The following is a 24,568-nucleotide window of genomic DNA, read 5'->3' as shown; positions in this document are numbered from 1 at the left end:
TTATGTTCTTCTTCAGGCTATTACTGCTTTTATTGGTTTCCAAGTGTACCAAAAATAAAAATAAAGCAAATTAAAACCATGCTCTGTCATTTCTTAGAATTGTGGAGTTAAGGGGCTGAATGGAATCTTGAGACGTCATTTAGTCTGTTTTCTGCCTTTAGGTAAAACTGTCAATAATGGCATCCACATGTACTTACTCTGTATCCCCAGCTTTCTCCAACAGGCAGGACTGTCAGTGTCTTATTACTAAATTTATTACCAAGGGCAATTTTGTGACAGAGGCTAAGACCCTATTATAAATATTCTTCCTCTTCTGAGGTCATTTCTGCAGTTGATTTGCATTAGCATTTGCATTTACCACTTACCAGAATTCTTTTTAAACCTTTTAATTTATAAGTTCATGTTCCAAAAACACAATTGTGTCTGATATTAATAACAGATTGGAAAAAATTACCAACAACCCTGCAACTTTATATGCAGGATTAGCTGTACAAGGTCATTTTTAGCCTAGAGAAATAAAGTTAAGCTTATTTATATAAGGCTGATTTGGAAAAAAAAATGTTTTCTTCCCACAGGAACGTTGGAAAAAGGCAAATTTAGAGAAGCATGCTTTCTTGGACCGCTTTATGGCATTTGGAAGTGGGAAGTACCAGTGTCCCGGAAGGTCAGTGAGACAGCTGGGCCACAGTTATCCAGAAGGTCTGCAGAAAAACGATGGTTCACAGAGGGAAAGATTGGTGCAATCCCTCTTTTCTTTATTATCAAATTACTAAATTCAGGAAACTGCATTTTGTCTGGTTGATCAGTTGTATTGTGCAATGCCTTTGTGGGAATGTCTAAAAGTAGCTTCTGATAAGAGACTTCATGAGAAGAAATTGCACTTGTAGCTGCCAGATAAAAGCAAGATTTAGTGTTCAAATACTCAGCTTTCATAAAAAAAAATTAGAACTGATTTGAATTCTGCCTTTTTAAACATAAAGATGGAAGTGTCATATTCCTTTAACTACAATGTTATGGACGTTAACTGGGGTTATAGAACATTATTAGCTTGGAATATAGCAGCAGCTTACTAGTTGGTTTTTGTTTATTGACTTAGTCTGTTTCTTTGTAAAAACTTTCCTTTGATACCTTTTATAATTGAATGAATTCAGCACCCAGGACACTTGTTTTTTCCCTGAACCCGTACTTGTTCTAGTACAAGTGTCCATCACTTGTTCTAGTACCAGTGTCCATCATTTAATGAAAGTTATTTTAGACTTATTTATTCACATAGCAAATGTGTTTCTGAGCGTCTGGCCTACACTAGGCACTGTGCTACACAGCAGAAATAGAGCACTTAAGATGACGGATATGGACCCTGACTTCATAGAATTTACAGTCTACATTAGATAAGTCCCATTTCTTAACTAGCAATGATTCATTTGAAGAAACGTTGGCACCTGTTTTTACGTAAATTTTACTCACTGAATGTACAAATCATTTTAAAATCTTATAACTGAACAATCAGAGTTTCTTGATTTAAAATATCACTTGTCTGAGAAGTTTGACCAGAAATGCCAGTATATATTTGTAATTAAGACTGCACAGCATCCATTCTGTCCCTCCCTCATTTTAGAGTATCAGTTTGCTTTTAGTAATTGACATCTTTCCTCTCTCCCAGGATAGCTTTAATTAGTCTAAGCCAACCATGAGAATTCTGTCTCCCATTTTAGAAATTATTTCAGAAACGTAAGCCTAAGAAAATTGGGGCCTGGTGTTTCTCTAGAGACAGTTATCTGCCCTGGGATAGGCACTTGATCTAAGCTGGCCAATAAGACCAAAGAGAGAGCCTTTTCTTCACATTTAGGAGACAGGCCTCATTCATCCTCTCCCGCTGGGTGGGAACCAGAAAGCATGTAGTCCCGGTTGTAACCAGCAGCAAGTCCCAGAGGAACAGGCCTTAAGTTGAAGCAGAATCTGTGGACAGCAGAGCAGAGATATTAAAAGAACCTGGTCCATGTGATATCGTATGTCACTGAATTCATCAGTCCTGAAGAGCCCTTCTTCTTCCTGTTATGTTAGAGAATAAATGCCCTTAGATTTTTCTGTTTGAGTTGCGGGTTCCATTATTTAGAGCTGAAGTCATGCTGATATACCAACTTAAAAGCACCAAAATTGAACACTGTAATTAAGTATCAGACACTCTAGGGGCAGGGGATAATCATCATCAGTAACAGCAGCAGCACTCCATCATCATCTCCTCCTGCCTGGCATGTGATTTTCACTTTGGAGAAGCAGTTCTTAAAAGAGTAATAAGGGCAGGCCATGGTGGTTCAGCAGGCAGAGTTCTCACCTGCCATGCCAGAGACCCGGATTTGATTCCCAGTGCCTGCCCATGCGAAAAAGAAAGAAAAAAAAGAGTGATAAATTCATTGTTTTTGTCACCTACAAAGTATTAATGCCATTCAAATAGGTCTTCCTAGAACAACAGAAAATATATATTTTTTCCAGTTCCCTTTCTATATATTTCCAATAGCAATAGAGATTATTATCTTTGAAAGTGAGTTAAAGTACTTCAAACCAATGAACCATGTAATATGGGCCAATGGTCAAGTGTTAACTGATGATGATTGTTTCTAAAAGGAACATTACTATAATATCTTTTGAGACCAGCAGACATTTGTCTGAGTTTGACAGTAATGAGTACAATAGAGGGGACCAGGGTACTTCAACTCAGTAGTATCTTATTACATAAAAGCTATGCATTTTTTTATTGTAGTAACAGATATATGTATACATATATATAACAAAATTAGCCATTTTAGCCATTTCTCAGTGTACAATTAGGTGACATTATTTACATAAATACATTTACAAGGTTGTACTGCCATCACCACCATGTTACCCAGACATTTTCATCAACACAAACAGAAACCCTATACCCCCAAAGCAATAACTTTCAAATCTCCCCTTTCCTAGAAACTATGCATTTTAAAAATGCACCAAGCTCTTACTACATGCAGTGCAGTGGCTTGGGTATTGCAAAGGCTTCAGACGTGAACATTTTCTCAGCCCTCAAGAGATAACATCTTGTTAAGGGCAAAGAGGATGTCAGGTTCATTAAAAACTGGTAGGAATGCCAGAGGAGAAGCTGCCCAAGCACCACACTGTGGAGGTCAAAGAGAAGATACAACTGGTCAGAGTGGTCTTAGTCAATTTCCTGGGCAAATTGACTTTTAATAGCCTTTAAAGGACTAGACAATTTTCTAGTCTGAGGAAATAGAATAAATAAAGGCTTATTAGGAACAGAGTTATGTAAATTAGGGTTTTAGACATGATTACAGGTAGAGGAGTGGTAGAAAATGGAGCTAAAAAAGGTACATTGGCCCCATTGGGAAGGCCCCTTAATGCCTGGTTTGGGAATTTCTACTCAGATCAGTAGGCACTTAATGTAATATTAAAAGGTTTGGGGAAAGGGAATGATACCAGAGTAATTGGTGGTATATAGACTAGATTGGAGTGGACCATGACGTAGGTTTCATAGCCATGCTAATACCCACATGAGAGACATGGAGAGATAGAATCTACCAAACTTGGAAAATGATTAAAAATGTAGATCAATGGAGAAGAAAGATTTGTGGTATACTCTGACTTTGAATCTAGTTGGCTGGTAGATGGTAGAAATGGTGAATGGTAGAGATAGAGAAATCAGGAACATGAGGTAGTGTAGGGACAAGATGTTAAGTGTTCCTTTAGAGCTTTTAGTCTGAGCTGTGGCAAAATATGTTCCATAAAATCAAAACTATAGGCTAAATATGAATATAGAATGGATATGACAATTAAAAAATAATCATTAAGTCTAGTTTTCTAATTCCTGTTTCAGAAAGTTCTTAATTATAGTTTTCTTTTACTATTTTAAATAGCTAACCTATGAAATATTTCACTTTTTTTGAAACATTTCATTTCTAAAGACAGACAGAAACAAAATAGAAAATTGTACAGGAAAGCAAATGACTTCATTTGGTTAATGATACCAACATAGATTTTTCCACCAGAAATGTAATCCTATAAGCCTTTGGTATGGTTCTCAGAAAATTGCACCCATTCTTGGTTTGTGAACCAGGAGCCAATTTATTTTCTCATGTACCAAATACTCAGTGAGTCAGAGAAAGTTGCCTGTAATGCAGCTGATGATCAAAGTTTGTCATGGACACACGCTCTTATGCCTTGCAGCTGTCATATCTTGGAGTTCAGGCATTGAAGCAATATGAGAGCCATTCTCATGAGTGAAAGCAGAAGGTTTTGCTGAATTTACTAAATAAGCACAAGGTGCTGCCATTGGCTACTAAACAAACATCAGAATGGAAGAGCTATAGTTCTTCCTCTTTGTAATGGGAATTCTGAAAATAACCTTAGGGGAAGAACCCCTTGCTATTATTTCCCTGTAGCTGGGAAGTTCCTGAGTACACTTAGGAAGGAAGTCTTCCCAGAATTGTATTGCTAAAAAAGTCTGGTGGTTCTGCAGAAAAACAAACAGGAGAAAGCAACATAAACCACTAAAGTAAAGAGCCTCATTACAGTGGAAATTCTCTTCCTATACTATGAGATTTAACTGGAGAAAGAAGACAAGAGATTTCCAGTGCTGAGAAAAACTTTGAGTGGATCTTTCTCTGAGAGTTGATTTTAACACAGAGGAATGTGCTATACCTACCCTCTGAAATAAACACAAGAGCCAACAAGCTTAATTTTCCCCAATTCCTTTCTTTGCGAGAGAATGCCTGGTTGGCTTTCTCATTGTGTTAATTGACATGGTTAAATTCCACTGTAAAACAATAGCCCTGATCCTTGGCAAGATTAACCAGCTTGCATAGGCATGCTTGGATAAGAAGAGGGTGTAATATGAGTAAGATAGCAGTACTTGAGAATTGGAAATGAAGCATGGATTCCTCAGGAATAGGAACTGTGATTTCTACTTTTTGTGGGTGTTGGGGTCCTTCATATGTCCTGGGCCCCAGCGTTATGGACGTGTCACAAATTACTAATGAAAATCATGCAGCTTTTGGGAAATTAATTCAAAGCATAGGATAAACTAATAATAGCTTAGTAGTATATTATTCAAACTTGCAAGCATCTCTTGAGCACATAGTATTCATATGATTTTTCTTTCATTCAGCAAATATTTACTGAGTGCATACTGTATGGCAGGCAGGGTTGTAGGCACTGGAGTTACCATGGGAGACAAATTGGATGAGACCCTTTCCTCAAGGAGCTTATGTTCCAACTTTTGTAAACACTGGAGAGATTCATAGATGTATAACATTCCTGAATCACTTATATTGTGGGTAGGGAGATGATGTACAGCACCACTGGGGAAAAAAAGCTCTATTTAGCATAAGATGGCATGTGAGAAATATCAGATGACTCCTATACATAATTGCCATAAGAGTGCCTAAGAAGGGAGATTAGAAAAGGCTTTGTGGCTTAGATGGAAATAATCAATAAACAACATGGAATAAAGCACAATTAGAAGAGAAATGCAGGGCAACTTTAATGGAGGAGTTATACTTAGGACAAAAGAAGTGATTGACAGAGTTTCTAAGAAAACTGTCAAAAATTTCCTCTAATTTATATTGCTTATATTAGTATTTCTTCCAGATGGTAATGGGTGTCCATTCATATTAGTATTTCTTCCAGATAGTAATGGGTATCCATCTACTCATTAACTGACATTCATTGAGAGCCCAGAGTCCACATTCAGGGGTCAGCTTTTGGTGATGTTAACAAATTAAGATACCTGTTCCATTTGGGTTTCCATGTGCTATTCATATTCCATCATGCTATTTCCTATCATGACTTTTTCCTTATTACTTAAAGTTTGCTTTTACCTTCAGAAATTTCCTTCCAAAGACTTTTCTCAGAGGTGCAGTGGTATCAAACCTTGAGGGAAGAAAAAAGTATGTGCTCATAACAATGCAATGTATCTATATGTTAATCATAGCAAGATAACTGTATATTTGGGATTTGTGAAGCTCTGAACATAGTTGCTTCTACGTATTTATTATAAACACAATGTAATTTTAATAATTGTCCTTTTATACAGTAAAATGCTTTTGCACAACCTTGTTGTATTTGAGAAGGGCTGTGAGGAGCTTTTTTTTTTTTTTTTTTCCCTTTTTATACATAGAAATAGTTGATTGCTTTTGAGAAGTGAGCAAACCAGATCCCTATGGACTTCATAAGAAATATAGTTTATTCTGAGGAATTTGTTACATAAACAAATGCATCCCCTCAACTTCAGTTACTAAATAGAATTGAATGAACTACATTGATTTATGTGGTTGTTGTCGAACATTTCCACTATAGTGTGCGCATGTCCTTGAGGGTATATAAAAAGGGGTTAGGAAGGAGGATGGGAAGGGTGGATGTGGTTCATTCCAAGACTTGGAGACAGGCTGCCAGAATCCTTTATTAATTTTTAGCCATGATTTTCTCTTTTTATGCCTTTCTAAAGAGCAGTGACTCATTCAAAGAAACACAAAAATCATTGGCAAAATTGCAGCCACCACTTTCCCAGCTATATCATTTTGGCACTTTGTTATGTGACTGAAATTTAAGTCTATCAAAAACAGAAGAAGCAATTCAAGGATGACTTAAAATAGTTAGGCCAAGGTGCTTTTAAAACAAACATGTACATTTCTGAGCAACAATTTCATAAAGGACCCCCTTTTCCTTTTATTTGCGAAATAGATCTCCAGCCACTTTGTGTTATAGAGACTACCTGGACAGGATTTCTATCTTTGTAGAGAAAGCTTTTGGCTGGGGATCTCTTTCTTTTTTTTTGAAGGGCTTTCTCACCTCATCAATCAGAGAATCCTTTTTAATAAGTTAGGTATTTGGCTGTTGAAAAGCTCTAGTTCTTAGGAAAAGAGAATTGGAATTGAAACTGTAATATATCACAATAAAGCCCATTGGTTGCTATCTCCCTGTCATCTAATCTCCACTTCTTCCTTTCTAATAACTCTAATTTCCACTGGGAGATCCATCTGATTCCAAATATAGGGTTGGAGCCCTGTTCCCTATGCCAATCAGCACAGACCATTCCTAGCTCCTCCTTCCCTTCCCATGGTGATTGGTTTAAGTGTTGGCTGATATTTTCAGCAGCCCAATTAACTACAAGGTTTTTTGCCGAGCCTTCTGGGTCAAAAATAATCATTCTCTCCAGGATATGAACAAGGAGGCACATGGCACCAGGAACTTTTGGCAGCTCTTTTGAGATGGTAAGAGCAGATGACATCAGAATGAAGTTGATTTCACAGAACAGAGCAGCAGAGGAATCTTGCTTCGTGGTAACATCACTGAGCTGCTGGAGTGATTTCTGCCTGATCCAGCCCCAGTGTTAGATTTTTCGGTTACATAAGCAATGAATTATCTTCAATATAAAAAGCAGTTGGATAGGGATTTTCTGTTATCTGCAAGCAAATACATCCTTAGTAATATAATTGCCCAGAGTTACTGAATCAGATACTCTAGGGGTGGGGCCCAGCAATCTGTGTTTTAACAAGTCATCCACATGATTCTAAGGCATACTGAAGTTTGAGGACTGCTGGTCTAGATTATTCTCCCTCTGCTACCAACTTGATTTTATTTTCCTAAAAGATTCCTTAGTGAGATGGGGTTGAGAGAAAAGTTACTCCCTCTTAAACTTAAGTAACAATGCTTTGATATAGGATGCTTGTGAAATGATGCTTGTATGCTGTGTTCTCTGAATTCCAGGACGAGATTATTCTATTTTCATAAACTGCAGCTGGTAGCAACTAGGAATACACTTCAGAGCCCCTGCTCTTGGCAACACTGACAGTTTTCCAGCCCATGCTGGCGCTGCCCTCGATGACTTCTGGTAGAGTGGGTATTTCCCTTTAAAAGTGAGGGTGGATTCAGTCTCCAAATCAAGACATCTGAAACTAAAATCATCATTTCCCCCAATCCTAGCATTCCTAGCATTCCTTCAGTACTCTCTATATCTTCCATATATACCACTGTTTTCCTAGACTCCTCTATTCCTTTCTCTCTCTGGACTTTCATGTCCCTTCCTACCCCCTAAACCAGGTCTTCATCACCTCCACATCCGACGATTATTAGAGTTTATAACCCTTCTCTCTGGCTCTATTCTCTCTCCTTTCAATCCAGTTTACTCGTTACATACAGATTAATTTAAATAATCATCTCTGATTATCACTTTCCTGTTAAGACTCTGGTGCCATTACCCGCAAGTCAAACTCATTAGCTTAGCTGTCCAGGCTGTTCATAATCTGACACCAATTCTACCTTTCTTAACATCTTACTTAACATATCCCCAGAGTGTCAGCTTTCTGTTCTCTAACTATAGAGTGTACCTTTCTCCCCTTGCTCGTGCTATTGGCTGGCTCTGGAATGGCCCTCACTCAACATGTCTTCTTATTTAAAGCCTGTCCTTCTGTCAAGGTCTCACTCAAGTTTCACCCCCACATAAAATCATCCTTGATTATTCCAGGTCATGGTGCTCGCTCCACAGTTCTCCACAAAATTGTTTTGTTTTCAGTGTCCTTGTGTTTCCACCTTTACCTTATATTGTTCCCTTTTCCATCTCTCCCTTTGAATTAGTAGCAGCGTGAGGGTAGGGTATGTGCTGGGTAGGACTTTGTGTTCTCCATTCCTTAAGCACTGTTCCTTGAAGAAGTATCTACCCACAAGTGTTGGGAGCATGCAAATATAAGTGTTGAAGAAGTTTTCAAACATGTTTATATTTTAATGAGCTTTATTTGTGGATGTGGAATGTTGTTCCTGTAAGTGTAAAAATTAAGTCTATTATACGCCTTATTATTTTCACTGTTTTGACAGAAGTATTAAGAAAGCGTTCTTAGCATGTACATAGCTCAGTTAGCTTCTGAGAGCTTTTGTAAAAATACGGATTTATGAAGCCCATTTTCTTTGACATAAAAAGTTTTTAAAATCACAGGTGTGTATATATATATATATATGTCAATGTCTGATATTTGAGACAGTAAACAAAGTTCAATTACAAGTAAAGGCTAGAAAACAGTAATTTTTTTTTTTTTTTGGCCAACACAGAATAATTAAACAACTTTAGTTAGTGGGTAATTGAGATAATTCTCATAGCATATACAAATATTTGGATTTGGAGAAAATAATATTACATTTACCTTACTTTTCTTTTAATTAGGATATCAAAATGCTTAGAACTAATACTACATTCACTACTAAACTATCAAAACTAACTAAACTCTAAAAATAAAAGGAGAAAAATACTAGAGCCTCACAAATTCAAAGAGCAGTATGGATTGGTCAAAAACCTGAATTATTTTTTTCTTTAAGGGGAATATATATGATTTTTAAGAACATTATGGGAACTAAAGTCATTTAAGAAAACACTTCCTAACAGAGTTCTAGCAGAAACCTATTTTGATGAATTGATAAATATTACTTATAATTATTTCTAATCAAAATATACTGGTATTAATAAAAATGTTTAAAACTGTGCTCTTAAATAGCATACGAACCTTGGTCTTCTTTATTCATTTGCTTAGCAAACACTTTTTGTGATAGAGGGAGTATTTATTGAGGACCTATTATGTGTAATAATGCTTAAAGAAACCCTGTTTTCTCACATGAGTAAAAATTTTCAATAGTACAGTTTATTCACTGGGTTCACAGCACTTTCAGGATCAGAGTCCCGACACTGCCTCATGGCAAATTCCAACCCCTCCATGAACCGGCTTCTCCTGCTGTGCCCAGCTCTGTCTCTCATCACCTCACCTCCTGCACGGAGTAAACAACTTCTAGGCACCTAGGTGTTCCAGGAGCCCGTCTAAGCCTGTGCCTTGGAACATGTTATCCCTCTGCCTCGAATGCCTTTCTACCCTGGAACGGCTCTCCCGCTGCCCTGCCCATTTGTTATTGTCTTTCCTGTTCAGGGCCTGGCCTGATAGCGTCTCCTCCAGGGACTTAGGGGAAGAGGACTGTGCAAGAGCTCTTTTTCCCAGGATGCTGAGCTCGGTTGGAAATCACCACACTGGTCTATAGCAAGCTCATGTTAGGAAAGGGCCTAGAAATAGAAGAGGACTTATAAGAAAATAGGATTTGTTTGAAAAGCCTACAAAACTTTTATAATTCACAAATTTTAAATTAGCCAGTATTTTTCTAGTGCTGCCAGGTAAAAATTGACAATTGGAGAATCACAGTTTATTCTACTGCATACAAAATGTCAATTTAATGATCTGAAAAAGTAATCTTGTCTGATTTATTCTAGAATGGACCTAAGCGCTGAGAAGAATAGGTCAATTCAAGTGTATTAGTGGGAATTTTGTCTAATTCCACATGTTGGTACTCTTTGCCACCTTTTCCATTTCATAGGGTGGTTTACTCCTTCTCTTCTTCTCTATTACTCCACTTTCTTTCTTACTCCACTTTATTCACAGGGCTTCTGAGACATTACTGTCTTTCTGTCATTTCTCCCTGCCGGCCACTTCTTCTGAGACTCCTTTCTCATCTTTTTTCATCTCCTTAACTTCCAAGTGTTGGAGTGCCCCGGGGCTCTCTCCTCAGACTTATCTTTTCTGTTTAACTCACTCCCTAAGTAAACTCATCGTGTCCCATGGCTTTAAATAGTCATCTGAACACTGACGACTCCTGTGTTTATTTCTCTTATCTGTTCAGCCTTCAGTGAACCCCCGAAACACCAGCCTCATTTACTCAGCTTCCATTTACCATCTCCATGGGCTGTCCAAGAGGCTTGAGTCAGTAGTGAGCTGACTTAACGGGTCTGAAACTGAACCCCAGATTACAGTTCCCACAACCTGCTCTTCCTTCAGTTTCCTCACTGCTGAGCTAACTAGCAGCTGTATCCTTCTATTTCCTCAATCTAAAAACTTTGGCGTCTTCCTTAACTCCTCTGTATTTTTCCCATCTATAGTCCAGACTATCAGCTCTCCCACAGAGTGGATCCAGACACTTAACTTTGGCCCACAACCACTATTTCTACCATCCTGCTCCAAGTCCATCTTCTGTTATCTGGACAACGACAATGGCTCCTACCCAGTCTCTCAGCTTCCACCCACATCACCCGATACTCTATACTCAACGTAGCAGCAAGAATAGCCTTTTAAAACCTAAGCCAGATTTCCTCAAACCTACCCAATGGCTTCCCATCCCAGAGATTAAAACGAAGGATGGCCTCCAATGCCTGGAATATTCTTCTGACACCAGTTTTACCCTGTCTTGCTCATCTCTGTTAACACTGGCCTCCTCCTTGTTCTTTCTCCTACCCCTGGGTTTTTGCTCTTTTTAACTCCTCTGCATGGAATACTATGCCCCAAATATTCACATGGCTCACTCTCTTACTTTAGCCCAGTCTCTGCCAAAATGTCATGAGGCCTTCTTATCTAAAACATATTTCACCTATAAGTCTAGCATTCCTTTCCTTCTTACCTTGCCTTATTTATTATTTTAGTACTTATCACCACTTGATATATTTATTTCTTATTTATTTGTTTATTATCTGCTTACTATTTCTGTACTAGAATTTAAGCTTCATGGGAGCAAGCAGATTGTTTTTTACTGATACAATGTCATACTTAGACAAATGTACAGCACATAACGACACTCAATAAATATTTACTGATTGAAGGAATGAAGATCTTATTTTATTGTGAGAATTCTTAATCTGTAACGTAAGTGTCAGTTTACACCATTCATTGTTCCCATAAGGGTCATCCCTTATCGTATTTGGGGGAAGAAAGGCAGATGTCTTACATCCACACCCTAGTTGTCTACACAGAATTTGCCTATTAGTATTCTGCTATCTTTGTTGCATCCCCATTCCCTCCAGGTGTTATCGCCAACATCACTGAATATGGGATGCTACTTCTTTCAAACTGTCTCCAGCAGAATTGTGAAAGCAAGGCTTTTCTCACTGCCTACCCTTGCATCCTCTCTTTATTCGTCAATGCATTATCATGTGCGGTAGTGTAAGTATATCACATTTGACTGAATTTTTGCAGTAACTCAAAAAATATTACAGTGTAAGCAGGAAATACTAAAATTGCACCTGAAATATTCCTTTCCCCATAGTCGAGTTCCTTTTAAGTTCACAGAAGGTTCCCTATTTCTAGCCTTATTTCTAGCCACACCTGTACACAAGGATGGGTTCATCTCTTTTGAAAAATAGCAGCACAGCATCAACCTTCCTTTTAGCCTCATCCCTCCCCATGCAGTTGATTTCATTCCAGAACCCATCTCTCTTTCACCAGAGCTGTTAGAATAACTCTGAGGGCTTCCACCAGGACTGTCCATGGTTGTTCTTGGTACTCAGGTTCCTCACAACAGTCTTGAGTGAGCTGAGGTTCACCATGTCCAGTTCCCTAAAAATATGCCCAATTTTCAATTCTTTTAATTTCCTACTGAAATGAAAAATAACTCTCACATGTCTCCTAACAACAATCTTTTTTTTAAGAGATGGTGTAATCTAAATCCATGAGGAAGAAGTTAAATGCATACCCCCAAATTATCAAACCCACCTATTGCACAGTGAAATTAGCATGTTATTATAAAAAACAATATTAGTTCCTTTTATTCACACATTGACAGCTTTTGTTTTGTTTTGATTTTTCATTCAACACTTTAAAGATGTTGCTCCACTGGCTTACATAGTTTCTGATGAGAAGACTGTAATGATTGTTTATTTATTTATTTTTTTATTATGTCTTTTTCTCTTACTGCTTATAAGGTTTTTTTTTCTTTATCAATAGTTTTAGCTTTTGTTTATGATTTACCTTGGTATGGTTTTCTTCTTGTTTCTTCTGGTTGGAGTTCATTGAGCTCCTTGGATCTGTAAATTGTTAAGTTTTCACAAATTTGGAAAATTTTCTGCATTGTTTCTTCAAATATTTTCCTGCCCACCCATCTGCATCTCCAATTACATGTATGCTAGAACTCTTGATATTATCTCATAGGTCACTGACTCTCTGTTCATTTTTTTTTCCATTTTTAAAATCTATGTACTTAGTATCAGATAGTCTCCATTGCTAGGTTAAGTTCCTAGATCTTTTCTTTTGCAGTGCCTAATCTTCTCTTAATCCCATATGGTTTGTTTTTGTTTCAGATACTGCATTTTTGTCATTTCTGGAAGTTCGATTTGGATATTTTCTCTGTTTTTCATTTGTCACATCATGTTCGCAGCTTTTTACCCTGTCTTTTTGAACATGTAAAACATATTTTAATAGGCTATTTCAATATCTCTATCATTTCTAGGTCTTTTTCTTTTGAATGACTTTTCTCTTACTTATATGTCTAATTTTCCTGCTTCTAGGCCTGGTAATTTCCTTTAAGATGAAAGGCATTGTGAATTTTAAATACCATAGGTGCTGTATTTTATTGTATGTCATTAGTTTTAGGCTTTATTATGGCATATAGTTCATGATTTGTAATTACTTTGATCTTTTCAAAATCTGTTTTTAAGCTTTTTAAGGGAAGTCTAGAGAAATTTTTAGTCTAAGATAATTTAACCCCCCTTCTAAGGCAACAGACTTCTAAGGACTATACTTCATGATCCAGGTATTAAAAGGTCTTTCGGCTCTGGCCAGTGGGAACACAAACTTCCATGCCTGTGTGAGCTCTGGGCTTTATCTGTCTTGTTCTTTGGTGGTTCCTTTTCAGTAATTTCCCCTCACACAGCATAGATCAGTATTCAGCTAAAGACTTGAGGACAATCCTCCGCAGAGCTCTGGAGCAGTTTCTCTTCGCTGCAGCTTTCTCTTCTCTGATATCCTTCCCTGTAAATTCTAGTCTGTTAGCCTGCCTGAACTACAATTTCTGCCTCCTTAATTTACTGAGACTGTTAGGTCTGTTTGAGTTTCCCCTCCCTGCACTGTGGACTGGAAATTTTAGGTGGGAATGGGGCATTCATAAGACTAATAACCTCATTTATTCCCTTTCTCTTGGGGATCTTTGTCTTATACTGACCATTTTTCCTAATTTTCAAGTTATTTTATGCAGGACAATAAAAACCATCTGTATTACTCCATCATGACCAGGTGTGGAAGTTCCAATTTGTTGGAAATTTGACAGAACCCTAGTTGTGAGAAATTTTGAACCTGCATGCAAATTAGCAAGATTGCCTTTCCTTAGAACAACTGCTTTATTTAATCTGCATCAGAAAAGATTGGGCCTGTCCTATTTCATAGGCATTGATACTTTCTTGGAATAAATTATCCTTAGTATTTGTAAGTAAATAGGATTAAATTTGCATCAGAAATATTTGTGAGGAATTTATGTGGTATTCAAGTAGGTTATGACAACATTTGGAGGGCTTCCGATTTCATTTGAGATAAAATTTAGCCAGGTTGTTTCAAAAATACTAGTGGGGAAAAAAACTAGTTATTTGGCTTTATACCAGATCATATTCATTCACTCAGTTATTCATCCAACAAATATCGATGATTCAAAGATGAATAAAACATGTTTCCCACTTTCTGTGAGGATTGTAGTCTATAAAGGAGGCAGACAAGTAAATGGCTAGCTATAATATAGTAGGATAATGACTTCAATTGAGACATACAGAGAAGGGTGGAAACGATAGGAGGTTGTATCTGCTTTATGGAAGTTACCACCTCCCATCATCTGCACATTTATTCAGTTAGCAGTTATTAGGCACCAATGGTGTGTTATGCACACTTTGCATAACAACCCAGATTAAAGGCACAATTCTTACTCTCAGAAAGAGATGGCTACAAGCAATCACAACTCAGTGCAATAGACACTGAGATATAAACGAAGAACCATAGAAATGGAGAGGAAGAGCACATCAGTTCCTGAAGCAAGGGGTCAAGGAATGCTTCCTGAGGAGATTGAGCCTCAGACAAGGAAAGGGCCTGCAACAAGAGAGCATTACTATTCAGATAATGTCAGCTACTACAGTGTGGTTGAAGCATGGATTTCAAGTAGGAGCTGTGGTGGGAGAGGAAGACTCAGAGATTGGTAGGGGACAAATCTCCTATATAATGAAAAGACGGTGATAGACCCATGGAGAAAGTTCACTCCAGTGGTAAAAGGTAGAGTGGAGGGCAGTGAAACTGGAGGCAGAGAGACCATCTGGAGGAACTAAGACAATAGAGGAGGGGTTAAGGAAATATTTAGAAGATAGAACAAAAGAGCCTCATAAATAATTGGATATGAAGAGTGCAGGAGAAGACTGAGTCTATGATGACTTCCAATTTTCTTGCCTGGTGGACGGAGCAGATGTTAATGAAATCAATTAAGGACCATGCTTCCAAAGAGGGCTTGCCTATCCAGAGGAGAGCTGAGAGCAATGCACTGGGATGCAAGCAAAAATTGCATTCCAGCTTTTTCAGTTCCTATTTGTGTCAGAGAAAGTAGACAAACTAATATAGTAGTATATGCATATAATTTATACATAAATGAATATCATTATATTATGATGCATATCAAACATTTTATTATCAGGGTGTATAATAACCAAAAATTTTGGTGACCTCTGAGAGAAGGAGTATAGAAGGAAGAGCAGATTTGGGGTTTATGGGAAATTTGAAGTGCCTATAAAACATTCAGGCAGTAATGTCTAGTGGGTGATAAGGGTCAGAACCAGGAAGGACTGTTAAATAGAACTTTCTGTGATAATAGAATTGGTCTGTATATGCATTGTTCAGTATGGTAGCCAGTAGTCACATGTAGCTGTTGAGCATCTGACATGTGCCTAGTGCGACTGGGGAACTGAAAATTTTCTATTTGTTTAATTTATTTTATTAAATTTAAATAGTCCCATGTAGCCGGTTATTGAATTGCAAAGCACAGATCTAAAATTTAGAAGAGATACCTGAGGCTCTCATTTACTGAGTGCTTCCACTGGCTAAGCAAAATTTTTTTCTTTTTTTTTGGCATGGGCAGACACTGGGAAGCAACCCGGGTCTCCAGCATGAGAGGCGAGAACACTGCCACTGAGCCACCGTGGCCCACCCTGGCTAGCATTTTACATACGTTTTTAAGCAATTTGATCATCTGTCTATCCTATGGAGTAGGTGTTATTATAAAAGAAAAGATTAAGTTCTTATTTACTCTTCTCGTTTGACAGCAAATGTTTATATTGCAAAGAAGATCACACTTGTTTTGAAATACATTTACTCTCTAGATATTCTCTATTGTTACATATTTATGTATCTTTTGCAACCAACTAATTTTTATATTTTTCCTTCAGGTGGTTTGCACTATTAGAGATACAATTATTTATTATTTTAATACTTTATAAATATGAATGTAGTCTTCTGGACCCATTACCAAAACAGGTAATTGTTTTCAGACTTTTAAATATCATGATAACTTGCAAATTCGATATGTATTTGGATTCCTTTGTTTTAATTACTAGAGATAAACTGTAGATCTCATCCAGGCCTGCCTGATTTTAACAGATGCTGAAAAGACACTCCATTTCCTTACTCCAAGAATCTAATCTATATATCCTTTTACTGCATGGCCAGGACCTAATAGCATTGTGTCTACCACTTAGAGTGTTAGGATCTCCTCAGTGACTTTACCAATTTGACCCTTTGCCCTGGATTAAATAAATACGGCTTCTGCATTGGGCTTGTTTCCCTAGAAAGCCTTGTCTGTTTATCCAAAGTGAACCATAAGTTCTTGCTGCAAGTTATAGCCCTTGGTCTATTTGAAAAGCTATGGTATTAAAGGAAACTACCCCAACAGTAAAAATAGTAAATAAAAACGAAAAGGTCATGCTGCTGTTCTTAGTCTCTAACCACTCACTATTCCAACCAGTTAACTCCTCTGTGTCTCCGTAAATCCATTCTCCTAGACCAGTGGCTTTCAAACTGGAGGTAAATCAGAATCACCTGGGAGGGGGGTGCTGGTTAGCTCACAGAACATTGGGTCCCATCCCCAGAGTTCTCGATCCCAGAGATTTGGGGAAGGAATTTGCTTTTCTAACATGTTTCAGGTAATGCTGATGCTGCTTATACAGAGATTACATTTTGAGAACCACCTTCCTAGGAAATAAGGGGAAGGTTAATTTAATTCTGAATGCTTGGAAGCCGTTTTGAAAACTTTGGATATAAATATACTATTAAACTGAAGCTGAGAAATTCAGCATTACAATCTCAGGGCTACTCACAAAGCATTTAGTGGTTTCACTTACTCTTTTTTTTTAACATGGGCAGACTCTGGGAATTGAACCCGGGTCTCCAGCATGGCAGGCAAGAACTATGCCCTTGAGTCACCATTGCCCGCCCTTGACTTACTCTAGATATAAGGCTAATATATGGAGGGATAAATAAAACTCATGGTGGATATTTCAATAGAAACTATTAAACAGCATAAGTGAAACAGAAAATACTCACAGATGTACACATTTCAGGACTTTCTCTGGATTTCCTTTCTACTTGCATTTTGAGTGCAACTATCAGTGACGAAGAGCTCTCCAAATGCTGTGACAAAAAGAAAATCAAAGCACCAGTCACAAAAACTTGCAGCTTTGTACAGCTTTGCTGGCAAAATGAAGATCAGGGCTGTCCTTTACACCAAATACTAATTCCTGGTCCACTGAGTTGGAAGTCACAATTTTTAATTTTTTTAGCATTTCTTTTAATTTGAGAAGTAGGTTTACAGAAAAATCATGTAGGAAATACAGAGATCCCATATACCATCCTCACAACAAAGTTTTCCCTATTATTAACATTTTGCATTAGAGTGGTACCTTTGTTACAATTGATGCAACAATATTATTATCATTATACTATTAACTATAATCCACAGTTTACATTAAGGTACATTATTTGTATTGTACATTTCTATGTTTTTATTTTTATTCTAAAAACATATTACAACCTAAAATTTCCCCTTATAACCACATTTAAATATATAACTTAAGTGGTATTACGTTCACAGTGTTGTACTATCATCACCACCATCCATTAACAAAGTGTTTCTAAATTTGCCCAGGACTGACTCAGCGTAGAACTATCGTTCCCCAGCAAAAAAGCACAAGCTTACTTTCTCAGGTTGGAAAGCTGACATTTGTCAAAACCATGTAACACAACCTTAGAAATCAGTAATTTTGACCAGCACCTTAGGCAAGATTAATCCCAACAGTTCCTTTTTTATTAAGAATTTTAATAGCAGTATTTAAATTATTATTCTATTTTATATACATCCTATTTCTGTTTGGGCACTACAAAGTACATTTTTTTAAGAAATATTGTTATCTCAGTTTGTAAAAAGTACAAATCTAAGTGAATTCTCTTGATCTTACAGAGTATTTCATTTCACAGTACTTATTCTAGAAAGTGAATGTTGGTTGGAAGTATTTAATTATTAGGCTTGTTTTAATAAATTATGAAGCAATTAGAAAATGCAGGAAATGCCCTTCAAATCCTCAAGCTTTTGTACGAGAAGGAAGTTATGTGTTACCAAGGCATGTTGTAAACACTATTGTCAAGAGCAGGGAGACCATTGGTTCCCTGAGGTTGACTTGAAAACCAGCTCCCCAAACTAATTTACTTGCCATAGTAGCAAAATTCAAATGTTAGAACAACCCAGTGATTCATTTTACCTCGAAGGTCTAAGAAATTCTCCAAACTTCTTAGACTAGTCTAATTTCAGTTCCATCCCATTAAGAATCAATCAAAACCAAAGAATGCAACAGTACAAAGCCTTTTGGGCAACGGAGCTCTAATGTTGGCAGTAGAGGCTATTCTGTTTGAGCAGTCCTAGGAAAATCATTTGAATCTTTTGCAAAAGCCAACCCATTTTTGCTAGCACAGTCATGTTTAGTTTCTTTTGTTTTATTTTACCTTTTTGAGAGTCATGAATCCTTAAAAAGAAACTCACAAAAACCTATGAGTCTCCTTTCTAGAAAAGTGCATATCTGTTCATACATCCAAAATTGTGGCTCTGATTTCAAGGGATTCATGGAAACTATACAACTCATACTGTAAACTCTAATAATCTTACTAATGAAGATTCTGATCATCTAAATTGGATCTGCCTCCTCTTTCTTCACGTCTTATCTTCCTCCAGCTTCCATGGTTCCAAGGTTGACAGGACAAAGACCTTAGATATTTTCTTTCTCAAGCTGTACCATCTTTTTTTTTGTATTTTTGCAATAAACTGACTTCTTCCTTGGAACTCCGCCTTCCCTACACACACACACACACACACACACACACACACACACACACTCATACTTTGTTGGTAACTAGAGAGAAAGGAATCAGAATATGTTGAACCCACAAAATATCCTTTTGGAAAATTACCATCATAGTCAGGTACACTGTAACAGTGGCCCACACCACCAGCACTGAGTTGTTTTGTTTTGTTTTGTTTTTTGCACGGGCAGGCTCTGGGGCTCAAACCCAGTTCTCTGGCATAGCAGGTGAGAATTCTGCCACCGACCTACCCTTGCACCGCCCTCCAAGTTTTGTTTTTAGATGCAGTTTCATTGATGAATATTCACACACTATTCAGACCATCTGAAGTGTACAGTCACTGCAAACAGCATCATCACATAGTTGACATACATGATCAATTTTAGAACATTTTCTTTATTCCAGAAAAGAAATTAAAAAGAAAAAAGAAAACCCAAATCTTCCCATACTCCTTATCCCCCCACCTCTGTTACTGACTTCTAATATTGGTGTAGCTTATTTGTTAGTGTTGATGAAGAGTATTAAAATATTACTGTTAACTATAGTCCATAAGTGTTTTAAATTCCTTTAATGTGCGGCATAGAGACCTCACCCAGTGATTATAAAGGCAGCTTCACAACTTTTGGCCAGAAACAATTAAAGAGCCTTATTTGTAGCATCTTCTTTAGCCCTACATAGTGAAAGGGCCCATTGTCGTGGGCCTGTGAACCTGAAGAGACTACTGTTAGAATACGGGATTTTCCTCCTTTCCTGTTCATTGAATGAAAGGCTGAAGTTGATATTTGATCTTGTAAAATTCATCAAGGCAAACACTTCTCAACCTTGCAAATCTAAACTTTGTACCTTTTAGAGAAAATCACAGGTATAAAATCATAGATATAAAATGTTGACTTATAGCTCTAAAAATGTACATTTTGTCTGCATTTATGTTTTTAGAGTTCTGTCCATTTGGTGGGTGTCCAACAGCCAGAAGGACAATGCCGTATTGAATATAAACAAAGAAAATGATACCTGCTGGGCCTCAGGAGGTCAGGGGCTTCCCAGAGGAGTGACTTCAGCCCCGCAATCTAACTTGGAAGCTCCAAGCTATGCTGTGCCAAAACATACTGCTTAACTTTGTTTTAGGGTTTTAGTTCAAGGAAATGTCTGAATGGTTCATATGTTTGATATTTTAAGGGAGAACTAAAGAAACTGTCATTACTCTCACTGCTATAGAGACATGAATATATAGTTTATGGAAAATGTTTAAATGCCCAGAAAAAGAGAGGTATATCTTGTGAATTTGGTTTTGTTGCATAACTAGGATGAAACTCAAAATAGAAATAATATCATTTGAATGAAAATCTTAGTGCACTAAATTTACTGTAAATCCAGCATACATGAACTTCTATTTTGTAAAAGACTAAATCTCAGACTCTAAAAAAAATTAAATATTTTTTTCTGGAAAGTTTCTATATTTCTTAATATGACTGTTAGCTAATACTTAGAATTCTTAAGTCTATCAGTATAACTTTTAATTGTATATATGTCAAATGCTAAAAGTGTGAATAAAACCATAGCTTTCGGGCAGTGCAACAGTGGCTCAGTGGCAGAACTCTCTCCTGCCATGCCAGTGACCCAAGTTTGCTTCCCGGTGCCTGCCCATGAAAAAGAAAAAAAAGATCATAGCTTTCTAAGTCCTGCGAGAGCAAGGATCGTGTCTCACTCTCATCTGTCCGTTTCTCCACACCTAGGGCAGCATATATCCCATAGGGGATAACCAGTAAATGTATGTCCATTGGCATGCTGGTTCGTTTTGTAATTACATTGAAAACAGTCTTTTGACTCAAGGTGTTTGCAATTATCTTTTGATGGAGTCAGTATTTTGCTAATGTGTAGAAACACAAATAAATGTAATGGTGTTTCAAGGTAAAAAAATATATTTGAATCTATTACTGAAGACTTTATGGCTGTGAAATATTTACTGTGAAATCCAGAAAAGAAATTTTATTATGTTCATATGATGCTAATAACAGAGTGAACATTATTTGTCCTGTAATACTCAATAATATTCTGCTTACCTCCTTTGTTTCATAAAAGTAAGCTTCGCAGTGCACATTGTTCTCTGTGGCTTATTTGCTCTCCTGTGCTAGAATTATCCCATGGGGTTGAACATGATTGCTTAGTCATTCGTTTCTTACCAGTGAGCAGATAACTTCCTAGGAAAAAATCAAGTACTTTGGGGTACATTAACTCTCCCAAACTAATGTAGTGATTTTGAAGCTTAGTTAGCAACTCACAGCTTAGTTGAGCAGGCTCAGGATTTGGAGACTGAAGGGTCTGCAGAAAACAGTTTAGAAGTCCACACAGCTCTGAAAGTTGCAGACCACAATCTGGCAACTTCTGCTAAATATAGCAGGTGTGCTCTCTCAGAAGGAGTGCCCTCCCAAACAGCTGAGGCTCACGGTGAAGCACTACATTAGCATATAATATCCACTTCAGCAAAATTTACAGTCACTCAAGGCCAGTGGAACTCATCAAGAAAGAAAGAATTTAAAGTCAGGAACTGACCTTGCCTATTTATCTCCTTTTTCTTCCTTAGTAAGGATGCATGTTAGCAAGATATACCCTTTAAAAAAGGATGCTGACATCCTTGTTCTGTTGACCGTTGAAATAATAATGGGGAAAGGGGACATACTGAAACTGTTCTTGGAGGTCTCATTTTTGTTTCTGTTTCCCTAGCCAGGGACTTTATATTTAATGCTATTCTCATATGTTAACTTGGATTTTCCTTGAGACAAGGACTTGTGTGCTGGTAGTTTATTTGAGAGGTGCTCCCTGGCAGCAGAAGCGAGGGAGCAGGGAGAGAATTAGCCACTGTTCAGGTTGTGTTATCAAGGTAGGTGCTGTGGCATGGGGCGCTGGATTTCACTGGAACCAGCTGAGAAGCTTAAAGAATTCCTCCCGGAATTGTTCACTTGAAGGACAAGAGATAGGAGCTTTTGTCACCTGGCTCCTGTTCTCCATTATTTGATGATTGGCCTTGGGGACATTAACCCTGTACTTTAAGCTGCCTTTCACCATGGACTCAGAGGGTTCTCATCACTTCAGAGAAGCTTTTGAGCAGTCAGCGTGAAATGAATCTGAAATAGCACTGAAATCAGAGTTGGGTCAAGGGAATGTGGGGTGGGGAGAGGCAAAGACGTCTGATACACCCCCCTCCTTACACCATTCAGATCATCTCTTGCTCCACATTAAATCAAATCTATCACTAAATGTTCCACATTAAATCAAATCTATCACTAAATGTTCAAATTGGTGACTGGGCAAAATCTCTACTAAAGATCTAAAATGAAGATTAGTTTAACAAGCTACAACTCCCACTAATGTGACTTGTCTTGATGCCATAATGAATATATTTATCATTTCACACAACCGGGCATTCCAGATTCTTACCTAAGGCAGCATTGACCCTGGTCTAGGTTTTTTCCTTCCATTCATCCATCCTTCCTACCTTCCTTCCTTCCTTCCTTTCTTCATCCTTTCATCCTCCTTTCTTTCCTTCCTTCTCCATCCCTTCTTCACTTCCTTCCTCCTTCCTTTCCCTTCCTTCCTCCTTCCTTTCCCTTCCCTTCCCTCCCCTATTCTCCCTTCCTCTCCACTCCCTTCCCCTCCCCTCCCCTCCTCCCCCCTATTTTTAATTCCACACAGAGAAATGCCAGCCTGTTTTAATTCAAAGGAAGAAGTCTGTAGAGAGGGAGAAGTTGAAAAGATGAACAATCGAGGTTTGTGCAAGATTTCTGGTTGTGCAAGATTTCTGAATTGAGGAATACTGTAATACAGAACCCAGGTGCAAGAACTAACCGTAGACAGAAGATGGGAAGGATCAAGAAGGAGAGAATCAGGATAGGTGCAATAGCAGGAAATGGAGAGAATTCTCATTTGATGGGTTTTATTTCTCTGAAGTGGAAGGTAAGTTTTTCTCTGAGAGTGAGGAATGGAGAAGTGGGGTCAGCAGTGAGGGGAGAGGGGAAAAGTATGAAATACAAGTGTGAAAAGCAGAAAAGGGATCTGACTTAGGAAACAAGAATTATAGGTGGCACTAAGAACCTAGCTGAGGTTGGAAATCAACAATTTTAAGGACATTGTATGAGTCATAATAGATTAGTTATGCTTCAGTATTAACTTCCAAATGGCAATAACTTAAACTAGCCCTGAGTTATTTTTTGCTCATGCCCCAAGTACTTCTCTGGTGGGCAAGAGGTCTGCTCCAGGTATTGTCACTCATAGGTTCAGGCCAATGGAGCCTCCTCCATTTAGACTGTAGCAGGATGGCTCTTCAGTGTTTCACTTCCACTCATACTTCATGTGCCAAAGAAAATCCCTTGATCATGCCAAACTTCATGGAGATTGTGAAATGCCTAAAATGAAGAGAATGTCTATGAACTGAACAAATAACTATCATAGTTTTATATTTGAATTCTCTAGGAGTTTACATCAAGCTGCAGTGCAGGTGGAAAAGCTGGATTAATGGAAATCGAGATTTTGTCCAATGGACAAATGAGGGCTGGAGAGATAAACATGACTGAGGGTAAAACCATGGACTATCAGGTGACAGGGAAGGAAGTAGAGCTCAGGAAAACTGATTACGAGGAATAGGTGGTTATGGGACTAGGCTTCCTATGAAACTGAAAAATTAGTGGGAGTAAGTGGGTGGCAGAACTGAGAGGGTAGAAGATTGGGATTAGAGGATAGACTACATAAATCTAAAATTTCAGAGGATATCTGTTAGAGATGGGATGACAAAGTTCTAGTGTAGTGATATAAGGGATAGCTGAAGTGGTGTGTAGGTAAAACAAATCATGAATGTAATTTTGAGCATATATTAGTACAAATGTGGGATCACCTATATGCAGGACATCTCTGCGGGATAGCTATTGGGGTGCTTACTTGTGATAATAAAAGTTCACCCTCTTTCCCTTGTTCAAAGGAGAGAAATGGGCACAGATTATAATTTAATTTTTACTCAGTAACCTGAAACAGAAAAGAGTTTGTGTATTTACCAACAAAATTGTAAAGCTAAATGGTGGTGCCACTGGACATTTGTAATTAAAGCCGGAAATGGGGAGAGGAGAACATTAAAACGTAAATTAGGAAGTTGCCAGCCAAAACTTAAGTGTAAGCATTAAGTTAGAGCTTGTGCTTGTTTAGAAGGAAGTCGTTTTAAGATTTTTAAGTGGAAAAAAACAAAAAAGAGTAATCCTTCACGCTTGTTTAACTTTTTAAAGTAAAATTCTGGCTATATGTATGGCTCTAGACAGCACTCGCAAATGAGGTACAGGCAAGCCTTCTATTGTCTCCTCCCTATACCTCTTGCTAGTTTTTAA

At 37.7% G+C, this 24,568-nt stretch overlaps 1 protein-coding gene across 4 annotated transcripts in view; it reads left to right on the top strand.

Annotated features, from left to right (window-relative positions):
• Nucleotides 1–21,291, top strand: part of CYP39A1 (cytochrome P450 family 39 subfamily A member 1) — a 198,767-nt gene extending 177,476 nt beyond the window's left edge. For 3 of the 4 annotated variants that reach the window (XM_077161981.1, XM_077161978.1, XM_077161980.1), the window contains 2 exons: nt 576–664; nt 20,139–21,291. In XM_077161981.1, coding sequence (XP_077018096.1) covers nt 576–664; nt 20,139–20,316 — 267 coding nt within the window. In that variant the 3' untranslated portion in view covers nt 20,317–21,291. Of the gene's footprint in view, nt 1–575; nt 665–16,243; nt 16,332–20,138 lie in introns of all 4 variants that reach the window. The other variant, XM_077161979.1, reaches the window with a different exon arrangement.
• The last annotated feature ends 3,277 nt before the right edge of the window (nt 21,292–24,568 follow it).

This window comes from Tamandua tetradactyla, chromosome 5 (genome assembly GCF_023851605.1).
Source record: "Tamandua tetradactyla isolate mTamTet1 chromosome 5, mTamTet1.pri, whole genome shotgun sequence".
In the NCBI taxonomy this organism is placed as follows: Eukaryota; Metazoa; Chordata; class Mammalia; order Pilosa; family Myrmecophagidae; genus Tamandua; species Tamandua tetradactyla.
The sequence above is the reverse complement of the archived record's forward strand: the minus strand, read 5'-3'. Positions and strand labels throughout refer to the sequence as shown.